At 44.0% G+C, this 19,997-nt stretch overlaps 1 protein-coding gene across 1 annotated transcript in view; it reads left to right on the forward strand.

Annotated features, from left to right (window-relative positions):
• The first annotated feature begins 19,190 nt into the window (after positions 1 to 19,190).
• Positions 19,191 to 19,997, forward strand: part of pou2af2 (POU class 2 homeobox associating factor 2) — an 8,503-nt gene continuing 7,696 nt past the window's right edge. Inside the window, exon 1 of the mRNA XM_056612265.1 lies at positions 19,191 to 19,298. Coding sequence (XP_056468240.1) covers positions 19,289 to 19,298 — 10 coding nt within the window. The 5' untranslated portion in view covers positions 19,191 to 19,288. The remainder of the gene's footprint in view (positions 19,299 to 19,997) is intronic.

Here is a 19,997-nt window from a genome sequence, read left to right on the forward strand (position 1 = left end):
GAAGATGAGGGGTGAGGAAGATGATAGATGATGATGAGCGATGATGAAATTAGTGATAAGGAAGATGTGGGATGAGGAAGATGAGGGATGCGGTTAGAGGAGGAAGATGTGTGATGAGGAAGATGAGGGGTGCAGGTACAATGATGATCATTGTACCTACAATGACCTATGATCTAACTAATAAAAGAAATTGCCAAAAAAAAATTACTTTTAGCACTTGAGACTGAAACTTAAATAAACATGATGCTCCAAGCCAACCTCATTGACCATGAGAGTAATTGTATGCTACAGTATGTTGAGAAAGGGTTAAAATGTGGTGAGGGTTCAAACTGTGCAGACTTACACAAACACATATCACAGATTATTAATTATTACTAATATTCTTATATTATAACCTTTTTCAATGTGGTATGAAAAGGTCATTAGTGCCTATCCATTTCAGATCCATTTGTACAATGGATGAGCAAATTATTTGAATATTTTGTAAAGATGTGTGAGATCCATGGATCCAGGGAAGAAGGGGCCCACAAAGAAAGCTTTGGTAAGGGCCAGTGTTGTGCCAGATGTTTCCTTTGCCCACTGGTGTGACGGTTGGTCCCACGCGCACACACCGCAGCGACACTTGCCCAGGTAAGACGGTATGTATTAATACATAACGGCTCAGCCATCGACACACGTGCCCAGGTACGGACACTAACGGACCCACCGCAGCGACACACTCGCCCATGTAAGACATTATGTTTTTAAACATAACGGCTCTGCCGTCTACAAATTCTCCCAGGTCAGACGTTCTGTCTATAGACTGTAGAAATTGCGATAAAAGAAGGGAAGAGACAATTTCTCCCCTTGACAAGCAACGGCAGGTCGTTCATTTTGTCATATAAAAACCGTTAAATTCAAACATCACGCCGACTGGCATATCAACACATAAGTGACGTGATCTTATAGAGACAGTGTCCCTATAACACAGCGAAAACCTGTCAATAACACAGTATGGTGAATTATGTCTATAAAGTCCACCACAAGACTACACTTTGGGTTTGTTTCCTCCTCGAGCCTCCCGAAATGTCTTTATACTTTATTGCTCAAACTTGACTCTCCTCCTTAAAGGAGAAATCCAGTATAAAATGGATTTGGGATATCGTTGGTATGATAAAGAGTTGGACTGTTTGTTTTGGAGCAAAAAGCCTTCAGTTGGCATTTTTTAGCAGATTCTATCAAAAACGCTATAAACTTGGAACGATAGGGGCATGTGTTATGGTAAAAACTAAATCGCTATTTTAAACCATTTTAAAGGCTAGAAGTAGCCTGACACTTCTTTGGTAGTATAATCAGGGTCTTAACATATAAAACGAGGCATTGATTACTTTGTAAGTGTACAAATTGTTTATTAAAAAGGACATTTTATACACACAATACCATCAGTAGTTCAACGGCGACGCCATCTTGTTTTTAAGACTCGATAAGTAGATTGACGAACACAGAGATTGTGCCATCCATCCAGACCCGGCGCCAAGGGCGGGCCAGACCGGGCCGGGCCCGCCCATTTGATGTCTTTGCCCCCGCCTACTTGATGTCTTTGCCCTTGTAAAAATAAAATGTATTTTACTTTTTTATTTTATTTTTTATGCTAAGATATATATGATGTCAGATACTATTTAAAATCGCAAAAAATAATTGTTAAACTAAATAAAAAATGTGTCGAAAATAGAGATGTGATTGACATATGTGTAAACCTATCGCTATTCAGAATTCGTCACACCGAACGACGGCATTAACCGGCAAATTCAAATTAGTAGCCTAGCCTGCTCTGGTGTTTTAAAAAGAAAATGGATATCAGACGCTGGTTAAAAACTAATTGGCCTACTTATCCGGAAAAAAACCCTGCAGTTACTGTAAGTAAAGTTAGCTCTAACCCTGACCGGGCTGAGCCTCTTGCTGGAGCTGGATTTGAGTTCCCGCCGCTAGCTGTAACAACGCAGCCGCCATTAGCCCTTTCCTCCGAGACGCCTTTTACCTCTGACTCCGACCCGCCAGGAGTAACAACACCCTCCGCCTCCTCCTCGCCTCCACCAATCATTTCCTACAAATTCTGGTGAAAAGTGTCTGTTCACATGCCGACGTCATGGGTCCCGACCGGCGCTTTCATTGGATTATGCGACAATGTTTTGGCCGAGCACATGATGCAATGTTGCGAAAGTTTTGTATGTTTATGTTTATTTGCTCGACTGCGTGGCGCGGCATATTGCTGTTGGCGTCTGTGGTATTTAATGTGCCGCCGCGCACACAATGCAAATGTGATTTGTATTTGGCTGTTTGTGTGTGTTAAAATGTAGGCTATTATTTGCGAACTGCGTGCGTCTTAAGGCAATGCTGTTGTTGGCCATGCTGATGTGTTTGCGCTGTTGTGGTCTGTTGCAATTGAGTTTTTTGTAGGCTACACCTGTCTGTCATAATATAGATGTGGGCCCTCCCACAAAATCTACGTGCCCCCTGTATAGATTTGCTCTGGCGCCGGGTCTGCATCCATCCACAACACGCAAGCTCTGTGTTCGCCATGAACCATGAAAATCTCCTGAATAATACTACCCCTGAGGTAGTATTTTCTCCGTAGGAAATGTAAATGACCTTATATGTGAATGAGGAGTAGAAAGTCGGTATTTCTCACACCACTTCAGTGGGCGTGTTGATGGCGCTTCTGCATTTCACTGAGTGGACCACTAAATGATAATCAGCCTGTTGCCTTTTGTTCTCTGAATGGTTAAAAAATATTTAAATGATGCACTGCTTTTAAGAGTAATTTGTGGTGAACGAATGTTAAATGTAACAATATAGGCAAAATGTTATATTATGCGCTCAGAAATTGTGACACTATCGACTTGGGTTTCCACATTATTGCTATGGATTTAAATACAACTAAAGGTTGAGCGGGTGCAATGCGCGTGTGAAAACTCTAGTTTCTTTTAAACTACAGTAACATGCATGAAGGCATAACTTTCATGCGTTCATCTGTGTTGCATGTTTGGCGTTTTAGCTGATTCTTCAACCAATAAATTGATATGATGATAAAAACAATGGCCACAAGGTGGTTTCAAAAGACTAAATAGAAAAGGGAGTTCCCTTCAACACTTCAGCCTGTATGTCAGTGATTGAACGCGGACATGCTGTCAGTTCTACGGCCCGGCCTCCCATCAAGGTGTTCCTCCTTCCCCCTTGTGTCTCCTTTGTTCCCCACTCTGTCTCCCCCACTTGGTGTTTGTGTGTCTGTGTGGTGGGCAAGGGCGAGGCAGTACATTATTTCCCCCTGGCTCCCTGATTACTACACATCCCTATTCACCTGTTCCAAGACCACACCATGCCTTGCATCTCCGGCCAATCAACTCTGCTGTATAACCCTGGTTCTTCACCCACTCATCTCCAGATCGTTGTTTCATCGTGGTAGATAACCATGGCTGTTCTTTAGTTTTAGGAAGGCAGTCATTTTCCCCTAGCCTGCCTTCCTGCGTGTTCATCTGCCTGCCTTCCTTCGTTCCATCAGTAGATGGGATAGGGGGCTAAACCTTTCATTTGGGTCTTTTTGGAAGACCTATACAAGCGACGTATTCTGTGCATTAGGTTGGAAGACATGCTGGATGTAGAATATAACTACAAACACAATCTGATAGCCTTTGACTTAGGAAGCGTTATTTATAAAAACAACACATTTTGCAAACAGATATAGAACACGTCATATTAAAAGTAAACTTCTTATTTTGACACATTTTTGACAAACTTTATTAGTTTATCAAGCATGCAATAAAAATATGTGGTCATTTATTTTTTCCTCAGTATGTACAGCAGTGCAGTGTTTAACAGTAATGGCTCTAGGCTTGGCTCCTGGAACCTGAAAAATGTTCAGGTGCTCGGTCAGGAACGAGACTGTGACCAAATGGAGTGGAAAACATGTGAAACAAATGAATAGATAAAAGGCTGAACGTGTTACCAGCCGCTGTTATCGCTATTCACCTGTCATCTCTTCATACAAGGGAGGCTAACATCCAACAGAGAAAAATACATCCTTCAGGCAGACTTATGTTCCTTAATAACTAAACCTGTCAACAGATATAACACCGTTAAGGCACACAGAGCTAACAGCACGACATAGTTAACACTGTCTCTTCACCAGACTTTCTCCCAACTCTTTCTTTCGGGGTGAACCACTGCACTCACTAGGGGGGGTGGTTGAAATGCTCTAATAACCGAGAGCCTTTTCTCACAATATTTCATATCGACCGTCTAATAATAGAATAGATACCCAACCCAAGTTATTTGTTAGATCCCGAATTGTTACCCCCCCATATTTCATATTTTCCCATCTCGTTCCGCTTACCTACATCTAAGTATTAGCAAGTCCTGAACTTGTATACCGTTAGTACAAAATATAACACTGTAACTCCGGAATAATTACTGAATACGTCGTGGCTGTATATAGAATAGAATAGAATAGAAAAGAATAGAATAGAATATATATTGTTTTGGATCCGTTTATAATGAGTAATGGAGGATAGAGTTTTAATTCACAAAATGTAAGACAAATAGATAAAGAGGCAGAGACTGCAATATAACTAAGAATATTAACCCAAATAAACCCACTGGTTTACAGTTACCAGACCATCTTAACGGATCATATTCCCACAGGTGTTTTCTTTCCATAGACCTGTCTGCCCCTGTATCCGTTGATCTACTACTGATTGACTCTAGGTTGGTAGAATACATTTTTTGCCAATTGCTTGAACACTATAGACACATGATTAAACCAAAGTAGCATAACTTGAAGTTTTTGTTACTATATCTTAAACACATTGAAGTTTTTGTAAAAATACCTTAAACAAAAGCGCTGCTTTGCACTTTAGTTGCAATTGTGCAACACACTTGCTCCTTTCTGCAAAACACTTGCTCCTGCACACTACACACTATTTCATAGATAAGACACTTAGTTCAAAAATGAAATCTCTGTGTACCATTGGGAAAACACATCTATTCAAAATCCATAACACATTGGTTAATTAAAAATTTAAAAACACTTACTTACAAAACTGTACACCAATCAGCCAGCTACAAAAAGGTGCCCTTCCCGGGGAAGCGAGGGGGTAATATATCATTGTGGGCCGCCGTAAGCCTTTAAAGGGGTAGTTCGGAATTTTGGACATAGGGCCTGATTCCGAAGTGAGCATTGGTATTCTATATCACTGGAGACAGTTTTCAACACATTTCATTCAGTCCTTCTAGTTGCAGAGTTCGCTCGTGCTAGGCTAGCGCAAGTCAACGGGCAATGCTAGCCTGCTATTAAAAACAGTCTTACCCACTCCACAGTACACCCGAGGTAAATCAATTATAACGACAGACTATACATCTAAATGTCTGTTTATAGAATAATGTTAGAAATAAAACCAACCTTGCATTGCATTGCATTTTGAGGGAATTGCGGGGTCTCAGCAGCAGTGTTTATATTCCTGTACGTAGGCTACGTCAGCGGCGGACTGATACCTAGGTTACCTGCCGCTGTCATTGCTACAAACGCAGAGTACAGTGAACGAAGGAATTCTACAAGCGTATTAAATTAACAAGATATGGCCACGTTTGGAGGAGTTAGCGATGCATCTGCTTTTGAAGACGATTATGAGGAATTTGTTGTATCCAACGAACCGTACATGTACGAGCCGGTGTTTTGATGTCAAAGCCAGCAGCAACAAGCCACAGTTGAGTCCTTTCTGGATCTCGCACTGGAAATTGGTGGAAACTTTGTGGTGCCCATCTGTACCATTTATTTCTACAATTTCTAGAAGCACACTGAACCATCATGTTGCCTAGTCGTTCAATTGCGCTTCTGTCCCACGCTTCTCTGTTTACGTTCTTCTGTCGTGATTCGGTTACAAACCTAACCAGCGCATAGTAGAATTCCGCTTCTGCTGAGAAAGTAGTCCCTCGATGATTCATGCGATGCATGGTTAGTTTTATTTCTAACATTATTCTATCAACACAGACATTTAAATCTATAGTCTGGCGTTATAATTGATTTACCTCGGGTGTACTGTGGAGTGGGTAAGACTGTTTTTAATAGCAGGCTAGCATTGCCCGTTGACTTGCGCTAGCCTAGCACGAGCGAACTCTGCAACTAGAAGGACTGAATGAAATGTGTTGAAAACTGTCTCCAGTGATATAGAATACCAATGCTCACTTCGGAATCAGGCCCTATGTCCAAAATTCCGAACTACCCCTTTAAGGGTAATTGCACCATCATGCAAAAATAGGTTCCTACAATACCCAACATATCACAACATTTCTAGATGCACTTCATGATGCAGCTGAACAGGACAGATCAAAGCAGCCCAAGTTTGTTGTTGTCTGGGTTAATGTTAGTTTCCATTGGGCTGCTTTGGTCCGGAACTGGTACACCAACCATAAACAATTTGAAGTCGTCTACTCGCCATTTCTAAACCCTATAGAAGGGTTTTTTTTGGCTTGAAGATGGCATGGATACGACCAAAACCAAAAATACACAACTGTACTGTAAACGAAGAAAAACATGCCAATTGTGAGCAGGTGGGCTTATGCATCCTCGCCTTGTGTGCAAAATCCATCCATGGATTAACCTTACCTCAATGTCACCGCAGGCCTGTTCCATTGCCTGCAAAAGAGGCATGCAGGCATTCGGTCATATACATGCCATCATCAGGCCGAAAAAAAACCTTCTCTAGGGTTTAGAAAAATGGTGAGTAGACGACTTCAAATTGTTTATGGTTGGTGTACCAGTTCCAGACCAAAACAGCCCAATGGAAACTAACATTATCCCAGAAAACAACAAACCTGGGCTGCTCTGATCTGTCCTGTTCAGCTGCATCATGAAGTTAATCTGTAAATGTGATGATATGTTGGGTATTATAGGGACCTATTTTTGCATGATGGTGCAGTTACCCTTGAATGCTTATGGAGGCACACTATGTTATATTTCCCCTGCGCTGCCCTGGGATGTGCACACTTGTCCTTTGGCCTTTTTGCAGCTGGTAAGTGTTTTCAGGTAACTATTTACAGTTTTTAATTGCTTGAACACAATAGACACATGCTTAGACCAACGCAACACAACTTGAAGTTTTTGTTTCTATACCTTAAACACATGTAACCATTCCTGAAACAAAATCGCTGCTTTGCACTTTAGTTGCAATTGTGCAACACACTTGCTCCTTTCTGCAACACACTTGCTCCTGCACACTACACACTATTTCATACATAAGACACTTAATTCAAAGATGACGTCTCATTGTACCATTGGGAAAACACATCTATTCAAAATCCTAAACACATTGGTTAATTGAGAATACTTACTTACACACCTGAAAACACTTTCTTCCAAAACTGAACACCAACAGTTTCATCCATAATAAGGACATTCCGACACGAAAACAGGTATGTCTTCAACTCTCTACTTTCTACTCTACTCAGACTGTATCTAGAGTATTTGCAGTACTGTACCATATCACATGTAATGTATTGCAGGGTGGCTAATGCTCCTTTTTTAACGAAAGTGGTAGTTTTGTGATTACCTACATTGAGATGTTTCAGTACTTTCTATGGTATATACAGTAAAGTACAGTATATACAGTACTGTAAAAAAGAAGCAAACCAATACAGTAACATTTCGTGGTTGCTTTTTTCTATAGAATGACTAGAAGACCATCTGGGGGCGGACGCCAACGCCTGTTCACCCAACAGCAGGAACTTGCCATTGTGGACCTGGTCCGAGCAAACAATGCAATCCGTCTCAACCAGCTACAGCAACAAATACTTGCAGATAGAGAAATATTCAATAACATAGAGCGAGTGAGCATTTCCACTATCAGACGCATCTTGGTAAAGCACCAAATTACCATGAAGCAATTGTACAGGGTCCCATTTGAGAGAACAGTGTCAGGGTCAAAGGACTTTGACGTGAATATGTACAGGTAAGTGTTACAGTCCTTTACATTTACAATACAGTATTGGTGTCATCCAGTTACAGCTGAATATGTGCCATTGTATCAGTACCACATAGATACATTCAGAGAGGTACCAGGTACCTGTTCGATGGGATGGGGGTTCTGTATGTGGAGTACTGTAGTTGAGTGTTTTGAGTAATGCCATCTAAAATCTGTATTGCATGTATTTTGTTTTGTTACATTTGTTTACATTGATTAGGCTGGATTCAACCTCAGCAAAACAAGATGACGGGGTCGTAACATAATTGGCCAATAATTGGCAATTGTGTAAGTCCTGGGGCAGCGCGGGGGAAATATCTCATTGTGTGTTTACTTGCCCACTTACACACCATTTCTAAGCCCCATAGAAGAATTATTTTCGGCTTGGAGATGGTGCGTATATGACCGCCAACCTCATGCTCGCAAGCCTCTTCTGCAGGCAATGGAACAGGCCTGCGGAGACATCAACATAGGGTCAATCCATGGATGGATTCGGCACGCAAGGCAATATTTTCCCCGATGCTTAGCAGAAGAAAATATTGCTTGTGATGTTGATGAGATCCTATGGCCAGACCCCAACAGACGGCAGGATCCATAAGCCCACCCATGCACAATTGCCATGTTTTTCTGTGTTCACAGTACAGTAGGGTTTATTTATTTATTTATTTTTGCTCAAACTGTATTTACTGCACTGTAATGTACAGTACTGCAATGTACAGTATTTAGTATTTATTTTGGTTGTGGTGAAAACGTTCCCTCTGTGGAACTGGATAAAAACAGTGAACATGAAAGACTGCAGTGTTTTATACAAAGTAGACCAGTGTGTTGCTGCTGATCTGAAAGTGTATTCATATGATGCAAGTGTGTTTCATTTTAACATCAGAGTGCCATTTTTCCAAAGAATGTCTAGGTTTCGATAGCCGAGTTTCAATTTGACATAGATGGGAATGGTTTATTTCCCAGTGTTGTTGTCTTATTTGTTTGTGTGTTGAGTTTTGACACAATGAGCCAAATTTTGCCAAACGTGTTCAAGCTATTGAAAAAAACTGTAAGTATTTTCAATCAACCAATGTGTTTTGTATTTTGAATAGATGTGTTTTCCCAATGGTACACTGAGATTTCATTTTTGAACTAAGTGTCTTATGTATGAAATAGTGTGTAGCGTGCCTGAGCAAGTGTGTTGCAGAAAGGAGCAAGTGTGTTGCACAATTGCAACTAAAGTGCAAAGCAGCGCTTTTGTTTAAGGTATGGTAAATGTGTTTAAGGTATAGTAAAAAAACTGTAAAACCAAAATGGCCTTCGGGGACAGTGGTGACATTGTTTATGTACATTAGTAAATTACGTATATTAAACATGTATCTAACATCAGTATGAAGCTTCCTTTTCACTGATCAGCAGACAATCGGGGAAGACACAGATGAAATCGATGACTCACTTCCCAGCGATTCACAAAGTCCTCCAAGAATGTGTTATTCTTGTAACAATACTGCTGTCTGGCCCCCTCCTTGGCTCTCGCTTGCAAGATCAGCCATTTGTGTCCCAGTGTTTTCAGCTGTTGCTAGGGACTCTATCTCTGCCTGACAGCATTTTTACGTCAAACACCGGCCTTGTGCTGGAGCACAGCCCCCCCCCCCCCCCCCCCCTCCCAAAGATCTTATAAGCAGCATGATCTTCACCTTTTAGCCAAGGACCACGTGCCTGATAAGCAGATAGGCCTGTTTAATAACACCGTAGCCTTCACCGCCAGGGCCTCCCGGAACCTTTGATTCATTTGAAATTCACAATGATCACAGACCACAAGTATGTGGGACTCGTGACTTTGGGATTTGTGATGCTGCTGCTGCTGTGCAGGAGTGAAGCTAGGCATTATAAGTACAGTTAGCTTCAGTAGGAGTCAGACATCAGCCAAGAATTGTATTTCTGTGTACATGTTATTTTGTTTTAAAAGATGCCTTATAAATATTAAGTGTGAGTCCAAATGAGTATAGTAGCTAATGGAGAGGCCTTGATTTACAGATACACCCCCCCCCCCCCCTCCCAACACACATACCCCCATCCCTCCCCTCACAGACTCAATCTGGGAGAAGGGTCTTGAGTGCTTTTTTGTCATTCTTTGAAGTCCTTCCACTGCATTTCTGGGAAGTCCTGGAAAAGCCAAGCTGACAGCAGTGACAGTAAAATGCTTGTGACACCTGTGACTGTTTCCAGTAGTCTGCGTTTCAGCACATGTGGACCACCCCCGCAGCCGCCCACACCCCTCCATCGCACTTATTGTATGTTGTACGTCGTAACACTTAAAAATAGTACTTAGCATTTTGTAGCATCTTAGCCTAAATACCTTTGTTGTATACAGGGAATGGATTAACCTAGCAATCATTAGTACTGGGGATTTGGTTCGATGTACATCCTTACTGTACCAACAGCGATATATCATTTGTCTTCATTTGACATTTTTTGCTTTTGTTCGTTTTTGGATAAAAGTGACTGATAAATGCCCTAAATATGATGTAAATGGACTATTTCCCTTCTGATGAATTGCCATTTTTCAACCTCTGGTGTCATGGTTTCGGGGCTAGGTATGACTCGGAGGATGGTAAAGGTTCCAGACATGGTTAATTCAGAGACACAAGGTAAATGGTAAATCCGGGTAAAAATCGAAAGTCTATATTGATAAGTAGAAATATATAAATAAATAAGCAACGCCAACTGTTTCTGATTTACCAGGTGAATCTTAAGTCTATTACGGCGATGGCCGTGCCCAGCAGATTCTCTGCTCTGTCTCCCCCTCTTGGTGTTTTCACGTATGTGCAATAGGCGAGGCATTCCCTGAATGTATCGCCTCAGGATCCCCGACCAATGTTCCTGTCCACCATCCCTCCTGCTAGTCTACCTGCCCACCTGCCTGTGGCCTGCCTACCTGTCCGTCCAGTCTTTCCGTCCACCAACTCAGCCTGGCGCGGTCATCATCTTCGCCTGTCCACCTCCTGTTATTTCCTACTGCTCTCATCCTCAATACAATAAACTTCTGGTTTTATTCAACACCCAGTGTCTGCATCTGCGTTTGGGTTCCCCGTTCGATCCTAACAGAACGATGTGGCCAGTATGGACCCAGCAGACTCAGGTTCATTCTACCAAGCCCTCGCCAACCAAGGCGCCCAAGTGGAGAGATATGGTTTGATTCCTCAGGAGGTCATTCCTCAGAATCTCAGGACCATATGGGCCCAGATAACCCAGATTTGGAACACAGCTGGAGGTTGTCTCATACCATCTCGTCCAGGCGGTTCCAGAGCTCCACCTGGCCAGGCTGCCCCTGCAGCCCTTCCAGCTCTTCCTGCTCCTCCCTCCAGAGAGCCACACATCCCTGTACCGGAGACAATGCAGGTGACAATCCAGCTATCCTGTGCTGGAAAGAGAGGTGGCTGGTAACCCATGGCAGACTCAAATGGTGACATACCTGTGGCCACGCTTGGTAGGGAGTTGTGAAAGTATTCAATCCAGGCCAAATGGGTGCTCCAAGAGGAGGGATTCCTAGTGGAGAGGCAACAGAGTGCCGCTCCTAGGGCCTGGTTGGCCTGCTCCGCCTGCCCATGAGGCTGTGGATGGTAACCCAAAGACAAACTCTCCGAAGCCCCTACGGCTTGACAGAAAGCCTTCCAAACTTGGAGATGAATTGTGGTCGGTGGGTATCCCATGGAGACGGAACACATGGACTACCAAGAGGGCTGCCGTTTCAAAAGCTGTGGGGAGTTTTGGGAGAGCCACAAAATGAACCGCCGTCGAAAAATCGGCCCAATATGGTAGGGATCACTGTTTTACCCTGAGATGGAGGAAGACCCGTAACGAAGGTAGGCCAACTTCTCTTTTTGAAGATACAATACCATAAAGAACGTAACTCCAGGTCTGTGCTAAGGTAATCGCACTTTAGCCAAGTTTGAATGAAGGGTGAGTTTGATCTGCAGAAGAGCAGCCCTGATAAGTCATATAGTCCAGCTGACTGAAGCTTTCGATGGAGGACCTACTACGCTGCAGTGTTCATCACATTCCAGCATTCCACTGCCTGCCATTGAGCTCAACACTGAATGCTACTACCTGGCTGCTGGCTTCCATTTTATTGTGGTCAGATTCAACTTGGTGTCTCATAAGCAGAAACGCTTTCCTGATAGAAGAAACCCTGGGATTTGCAGGGGCCTACCCCAAATTCCCTGGCCTAGGGATAAACACTGAAGTGGGCTGGTGGATGGGCGGAGCAAGGGGTGGGGGTGTCTGGAATCCTCTTTCGCCTGGAATGCTAGAAGCATTCCTCTCCAAAAGCAAAGACGTCAGCAGAGACATGAATTACAACCCACCAGTTGGTGATGATGAAAGAGGACAGGCCTGCACTCCCCAGTTCTCCGGTCCGTTCAGAGGCCGGGTTACAACCCTTCTCTTCCCTGAGAACAGGATTGCCCCGCTGCCTTTTTGCATTTGGTACCGGCTGCATTCTACGTCATCGGCATGCTTTAACAACTGTAAATAACGCTGAAGGAGACCACACCGGATCCAATTGGTGGATAAACACAAGTTGTTATTATGTCAGCGCTATGACAAAGAGCCAGACATGCTGTAGCCTCATTGAATCAAACATTACACACCTTTTCTGTACCAAGAACTGTGTGTGTGTGTGTGTGTGTGTGTGTGTGTGTGTGTGTGTGTGTGTGTGTGTGTGTGTGTGTGTGTGTGTGTGTGTGTGTGTGTGTGTGTGTGGTCAAAGATGACCACTCAAGTGCTTCACAAAATGACCGAGGTCAGAGAAAGCGAAGCGAATAAAAAAAAAAAGGTTGTGAAATTCATTATTATTAAAACGCCCTTATGGTCCTCCTCGTACATGCATACCTGTATATGTATATCTGTGTATGCATGTACATATATTTATGTACATACATAGTATTCTCACCAGCTCTCAGGTCTGGAGAGCCTTAATGGGTATTAGATGTAGCAGGGAGCTAACCCATCAGAGGAATGCCACTATAACCAGGAACCGCTAAATATAGCCTTTATTCGACATACTGTATAACATACAGCTTGCCCTTAACCCCACAGGAACAATATAAAGGCAGGTAAGCTTCGGGTAGCCAGGGCCACAATAATGACCCAAAAACCCTCTGAACCAAATTCCAAAATGTGTTTGAGTCACACAAACACACACACAGACCCCTCTTTTCCCCTTCACATATACACAATCCCACGCGTGATCCCAGCACGACCCACCTACCACCACCACCACCACCACCACCACCACCACCACCACCACCATCACCACCACCACCAACATCACGACCATCAGCCACCACCACCACCATCACCACCACCACCATCACCACCACCACCACCCACCTACCACCACCACCACCACCGCCACCACCACCACCACTACCACTACCACCACCACCACCCACCTACCACCACCACCACCACCACCACTACCACCACCACCAACCACCTACCACCACCAACACCACCACCCACCTACCACCACCACCCACCCACCTACCACCACCACCACCACCACCACCCACCTACCACCAGCACCACCACCCACCTACCACCATCCACCTACCACCATCCACCTACCACCACCACCACCCACCCACCTACCACCACCACCACCACCACCACCACCACCCACCCACCTACCTGTCTCTCTCTCTCTCTCTCTCTCTCTCTCTCTCTCTCTCTCTCTCTCTCTCTCTCTCTCTCTCTCTGTCTCTCTGTTTCTCTCACTGCCTCTCCATGCTGTGACCCAGGAGAGGTCGAAATGCTCCCTTGAGGTGGTGCGAATGTCTAGCACGGTCTGTAGTCTACCACTTAGCTGACCCCATGACCCATACAAGTTGTCTTAGTCTCTTTGTGTGTTTTTGTGCTTAGTGTTTAGGCCTTGCCTGCGTGTATGTCTCTCTGTCTGTCTGTCCATCGGCCTGTTTCCCTGAATGTCTGTCTGTATGTGTGTGTGTGTGTGTGTGTGTGTGTGTGTGTGTGTGTGTGTGTGTGTGTGTGTGTGTGTGTGTGTGTGTGTGTGTGTGTGTGTGTGTGTGTGTGTGTGTGTGTGTGTGTGTGTGTGTGTGTGTGTGTGTGACCTCAGGCCTGGTTGACTGCTGCATGCCTTTTACCATCTTAAAAACTAAATGGAGGAGTAGGCCTTGACCGAGACAGAAGCTGACCGCCGCAGTCCCTCTGCGTGTCCGGAGCACCGGAACCCGCTGGAACCCTCTGGAACCGGCTGCAACCGCCTTGCCCCCGGGACTCTGCAGTCCAGCCCTCTGAAAGTGGCCGGTTAAAACCCCCCTCATTGTTCCATACTGAGAGGGTGTCTCAGTGGTGGACTCCCCTCAGACGCCCTCTGACCTGCCCCAGAAAACGGGGTCACAGCCGCTGGTGAAGGGAGAACGTCTTCAACGTGTACAGTCTCACGTCCCGGGAAACTCCTCCTCCCAGCTGGTACCCTCCCAAGGTGTCGCTTTGGATCTACGCAAGCGATATTCCCGTTGAAGGCCGTGTTGACAACGGGACGCAGTTCTTACACAAACATTTATATTACCCCCACTCAGCAGAAAGTGCATGAGTCGGTACATCAGCCCGTCTCCAGTCGCCGTACCCCCGCCCTGCCTCCCGTGACGACAGGAGGGCTGGGAGGCAGAGGCTCTCCCCCCACCAGACCTTTGAAACATTCCTCCCTTTTACAAGCTAGGCTTCTTTTTCCCTTTACCTTTTTGGGGGTTTTCTGAGAATAATGTCTGCGTGTGCTGGTGTCCAGCAGCCACAAGGGGGCTTCCAGCGGGTCCTCCTCTCCACTCTCCAGTGGACCAAATTCTTGTGGAAAATTCCACTTAGCAGAGCCAAGTCAATGTCCTGTGATAAGAAGCATGTTATTCCTGTTTGGGACAGATGAAATAACAACAATTTTTGTCAAAAAATTGGGAATCCAAAATGATATATCATGTAATGTATATATATATATATATATATATATATATATATATATATATATATAACAAAAGCTTTTTTTATTGACCACGGAGCTTCTGCTTGATGTACATAATCTTGTGTCTCCTCCTTATGATGGTTAGTTCAACATGCCGACGTTACAGCACACGAAGGAGTGAAGGACGCAACTTAAAGGAGAGCAGAAGGGACAATAGATGGAGAAGAAGGTCCTTAAAGGCCAATTTTCCATGATAAAAGCGAACTAATTAGTGAACTATGAGCTCAGTTCACCTTTGAGAATCATTTTGAGAAGTTTATTGTGATTGAGTCTTGGTCTGTGGCTTTGATTTTTCTGCACGTTAGGATTTGATAAAAAAAGTTCAGCCTCATCGTATTCTCCAGCAGGCTTGCAGCCCATGCTTACATTGTTTGGTTATCTATTTTCTGATGAGCTGCAGGCCCATCGTTGAGGCGTTTGCGGAGTTGCCTTTACCGCCACCTAGCGGCCCTTAGTGATAGGTCAGCTATCCGCCTGTGATTACAAAGCTCTCCGCTGGAGGTCGTCTTCTCATCAACCTTCAGTGCCCTCATGTGTCACAGCGCCGTCCAGGTCCAAGGCGGACGTTAGCAACTGTTTTTCATATCAGCAACTCCACTTCGTTCAGCAAATGTGTTTATTGCTATTGTAAAACTTTGTTGACGAAAGCGTCCAAAGCATATTCAGCAGAAAAACAATTCTCCCAGGATAGTTTTGGTGATGCTACAACATTCACGATGAAAGTTCATAAATGCTAGTGGTCAGAAAATGTTGATTGTGTATTTATCATTTGTTTCTTTGCTTCGTCAACTCTGTATCTAAGATATTAACTTCATATTGAAGTATGAATTTAGTAGGCCTATAAGTCGGACACACGCACGCACGCACGCACAGTGTCTTATTTTGCCACTGTCTTTTCTGTCTGACTGTATGCTGTTGTGTGTGTTTGAGACAGAGTGTGTGAGGTCTATATATTGTTGTTTGCTTCTGTCTGAGTGTTTATGTGGTTGCGTGTGTGTGTGTATGTGTTTGTGAAAGAGTGTGTGTGTGTGTGTGTGTGTGTGTGTGCGTGCGTGCGTGTGTGTGTGTGTGTGTGTGTGTGTGTGTGTGTGTGTGTGTGTGTGTGTGTGTGTGTGTGTGTGACAATGTGTATGTGTGTGTGGATGAACTGTATGTTATGCTTCCTTCTGGTCGTTGTGCAAGCGTGTGTGGTTGTGTGGTTCAGGGAAAAGGTTAGGGTTAGTGTACTCCCACATTACGTGAGTCACCATCAGACCCTGAGCCGACACGCATAGCATCACTCTGCTAGACACAGGGACGCTATTGACAGAGATGGCTAACTCGGCCGAACGGTCTGCTGCTTATCTTGTTTATTTGATTTATATTAAGTAAGAAACCCCCCCCCCATCATTTGCTTATTCTGACAAGTGATGAAACTATGTGTGTGTTAGTAAAAATCATTCATGTTCATACCTCTGTGAAAACATAATTGTGAAGAACTTGAAATATTACGGTTCTGCTGGTGATTATGTGGTTCCATGGTTCCTTCCAGTAAGATAGGCAACAGAAAGTCAGGCTACAGTTTGACAGGCTACAGTACAAAAGGCAACAGTTAGACAGGCTATAGGCTACAGTAAGACAGGCTGCAGTTGGACAGGCTACAGACAGGCTACAGAGAGACAGGCTACAGTGAGACAGGCTCAAGTAAGACAGGCTACAGAGACACAGGCAACAGTGAAACAGGCTACAGTACGACAGGCTACAGTGAGACAAGCCACAGTGAGACAGGCTACAGAGACACAGGCTACAGTGAAACAGGCTACAGTAGGACAGGCTACAGTGATACAGGCTACAGTGAGACAAGCTACAGTAAGACAGGCTACAGTGAGACAGGCTACAGTGAAACAAGCTACAACGAGACAGGCTACAGTAAGATAGGTTACAGTGAGACAGGCTACAGTGAGACAGGCTACAGTACGACAGGATATAGGCTGCAGTGAGAAAGGCTACAGTGAGACAGGCTACAGTGAGATTATGCAGTGAATTATAACATAGTAAATGATTCATTATAAGTGTGAGGTAAAGAGGTAGAGAATATGTACTTTATATTAAGGGTCCCAGCAGATAATGAGGACAGTGATAAAGTTTGAGTTAGAAAGATCTCTGTACATGACTCATTATGCCCATTTGATCACAATTAAAATAATGGTCACCATTAAACGGTATGATGTTGTGTCTACACTCTGGTCACACACGTTAATCCTAGTTTAGCAGTACGTGCCTCAGACTCCCTGAAATATGTTCAAATGAAACAGTGGACCTTTGCTTTAATGCTCATTCCTCTCTAAGGAATGTGCTGGAATGCAGAGAACTCTTTTTGGACATATATTTGACGTGTCACGTCAATGTGTAACAATACTGTCAGTGACTGTTTTCCGTCTTAGTAAACTGATCAAATGTGTCGCCTTGATATATATAGAAGCTTTGTTCTGATCTCTGTAGCTTGCATTGTATTCAAGATATGCACATTTAAAAATTGCAATTAAAACAGATGAAACATACAAATGATTACTTTGCAGTGCAAAACTTTACTGTGTGTAAGATTTACATTCAGTCCCAGTCATGCAGCCACTTCTATCTACTGTAGTAGATTGGAGTTTATTTACAAACCACCCATCTTCTGCTCTGGCTGACATAAAAGTCCTCAGACGCCGCAGGACGTGAGGGCCCCTGAATCAGGACCTGTCACCATTAGATCGTCCTCATGTGTCTGTGTGTGTCTGAGTTTGTGGGAGAAAAAGTGTGTGTTTGTATTCTACCTTTGGTTGTGCATTTGGTCTGAGTGTCTATGTTGTTGGGTGCATGAGTACGTGTCTGTGTGAGTGTGTGTGTGTGTGTGTGTGTGTGTGTGTGTGTGTGTGTGTGTGTGTGTGTGTGTGTGTGTGTGTGTGTGTGTGTGTGTGTGTGTGTGTGTGTGTGTGTGTGTGTGTGTGTGTGTGTGTGTGTGTGTGTGTGTGTGCGTGTGTGTGTGTGTGTATGACTTTTCTGTGGTTATATGGGTGAGTCTATTGGATTGTGTGTCCATGTGTCACTGCGTGTGTTTAGAGGTAGTAATCGGGTGTGTGTGTGGGTGTATTTTTGTCTTTGTTTGTGTATGCGTTTAAAGGTTTGTGTAAGGAAGCGTGTATGTGTATGTGCGTGTATGTATGTATGTCTATGTGTGTGTGTGTGTGTGTGTGTATGTGTGTGTGTGTGTGTGTGTGTGTGTGTTTGTTTGAGTATGTTTGCGTGTGTGTGTGTGTGTGTGTGTGTGTGTGTGTGTGTGTGTGTGTGTGTGTGTGTGTGTGTGTGTGTGTGTGTGTGTGTGTGTGTGTGTGTGTGTGTGTGTGTGTGTGTGTGTGTGTGTGTGTGTGTTTTTATAGGGAGAGGGATCCAGTCTCTGCCTCTCTCTCTCTGTTGACTCAAGTAAATTGAAACATTTCATTGGCATGAAAGAAAAAAAACGTTGGATCTGACCAAAGCATAGATCTTTTTTTTTAATTTTGAATGCATTATTATTATTATTATTATTTGTATTATTATTATTTGTATTAATAATATTCATACATTAATAATTATGTATTAATATTTTATTAACTCAATCTTACTTTATTTTTATGTAAACTATTGCAAACTAGTTTAAGTCTACAAAATGTAAACTCCTCTGTCCCTCTCTCTCTCTCTCTCTCTCTCTCTCTCTCTCTCTCTCTCTCTCCCCCCCCCTCTTTCTATCTCTCTCTCTTTCTCTCTCTTTCTCTCTCTCTCTCTTTCTCTCTCTTTCTCTCTCTCTTCCCCCTCTTTCTATCTCTGTCTCTGTTCTCTCTCTCTCTCTCTCTCTCTCTCTCTCTCTCTCTCTCTCTCTCTCTCTCTCTCTCTCTCTCTCTCTCTCTCTCTCTCTCTCTCTCTCTTTATCTATCTCTCTCTCTCTACCTCTCTCAGATGCTGATGAGGCTGGCTCGTCATCGTCGTCCTCCTAATCTGAACTCTGGATGCAAATGTTTTAAAAAACGTCTCTACCCAACATTTGCATTTAAACAAATAGACGAAGGCCATTTTGTGGCTCTCCATGACAGCAGGGTGCAGTGACTTGTGCTCCATCCGCCCCTGCCCTCAAAAGGAAGAACCCCCCCATCTGGGTGTGATGCTTCAGAGTAGTATGTTGCTGAGCACAGGGATTAGGCCACTACTATAGAAGACAACCACCTCCACCAGGGACATCGCAAAGGGACTCAGGCTGGAATACCCCTCCACCAACGGCAGCATGGACACAGGTGAGAACCGGCCTCCCGCTGATTGTTCCTGGGTCACTGCTGCTCTACGGCCCCGGGGCTTCATCCTGCCCATGGACACGTCGCCGTACCATGGGGAACCATGATGCCAGAATAGGATTTTGGAGCATTTATTTCAGCTACTTCAGTCCAGCCGGACTGATGGAATGTGTTGCTGATGTGTGTGTGTTTGTCCTCAAGGGAGTTTCAATGTAGGCCTGCTGTGGAACAAACAAGAACGTGCAGCAACATTAACTTTGCAGTTCTCTGATGGCGTGTTTTGAGCACCGATACGTTTGCAAACAGCAGATATTGATCCCCGATTGAAGAAACAAATTATTTGTTTTTGTGTGTGCGCCCGTTTGTGTGGTTGCTGGTTGGTGGTGTGTGTGTGTGTGTGTGTGTGTGTGTGTGTGTGTGTGTGTGTGTGTGTGTGTGTGTGTGTGTGTGTGTGTGTGTGTGTGTGTGTGTGTGTGTGTGTGTGTGTGTGTGTGTGTGTGTGTGTATGTGTGTGGGGGGGAGAGTGTTATCTTAAAGGCCCATTCAAAGAGCAACTATATTTTACATTATGTTTTTGCATGCAATAAATCAGATTTGACCGAATTATGATTCTTCCAGTAATGTTAGCTATTTGGGCTAAAGCTATGGCAAAGAGCTAACCCTTATCGTTTGTAGGGAATTGCTTCTTTTTAACAGACCATT

Source organism: Gadus chalcogrammus, chromosome 16 (assembly GCF_026213295.1).
Source record: "Gadus chalcogrammus isolate NIFS_2021 chromosome 16, NIFS_Gcha_1.0, whole genome shotgun sequence".
Taxonomy (NCBI): Eukaryota; Metazoa; Chordata; class Actinopteri; order Gadiformes; family Gadidae; genus Gadus; species Gadus chalcogrammus.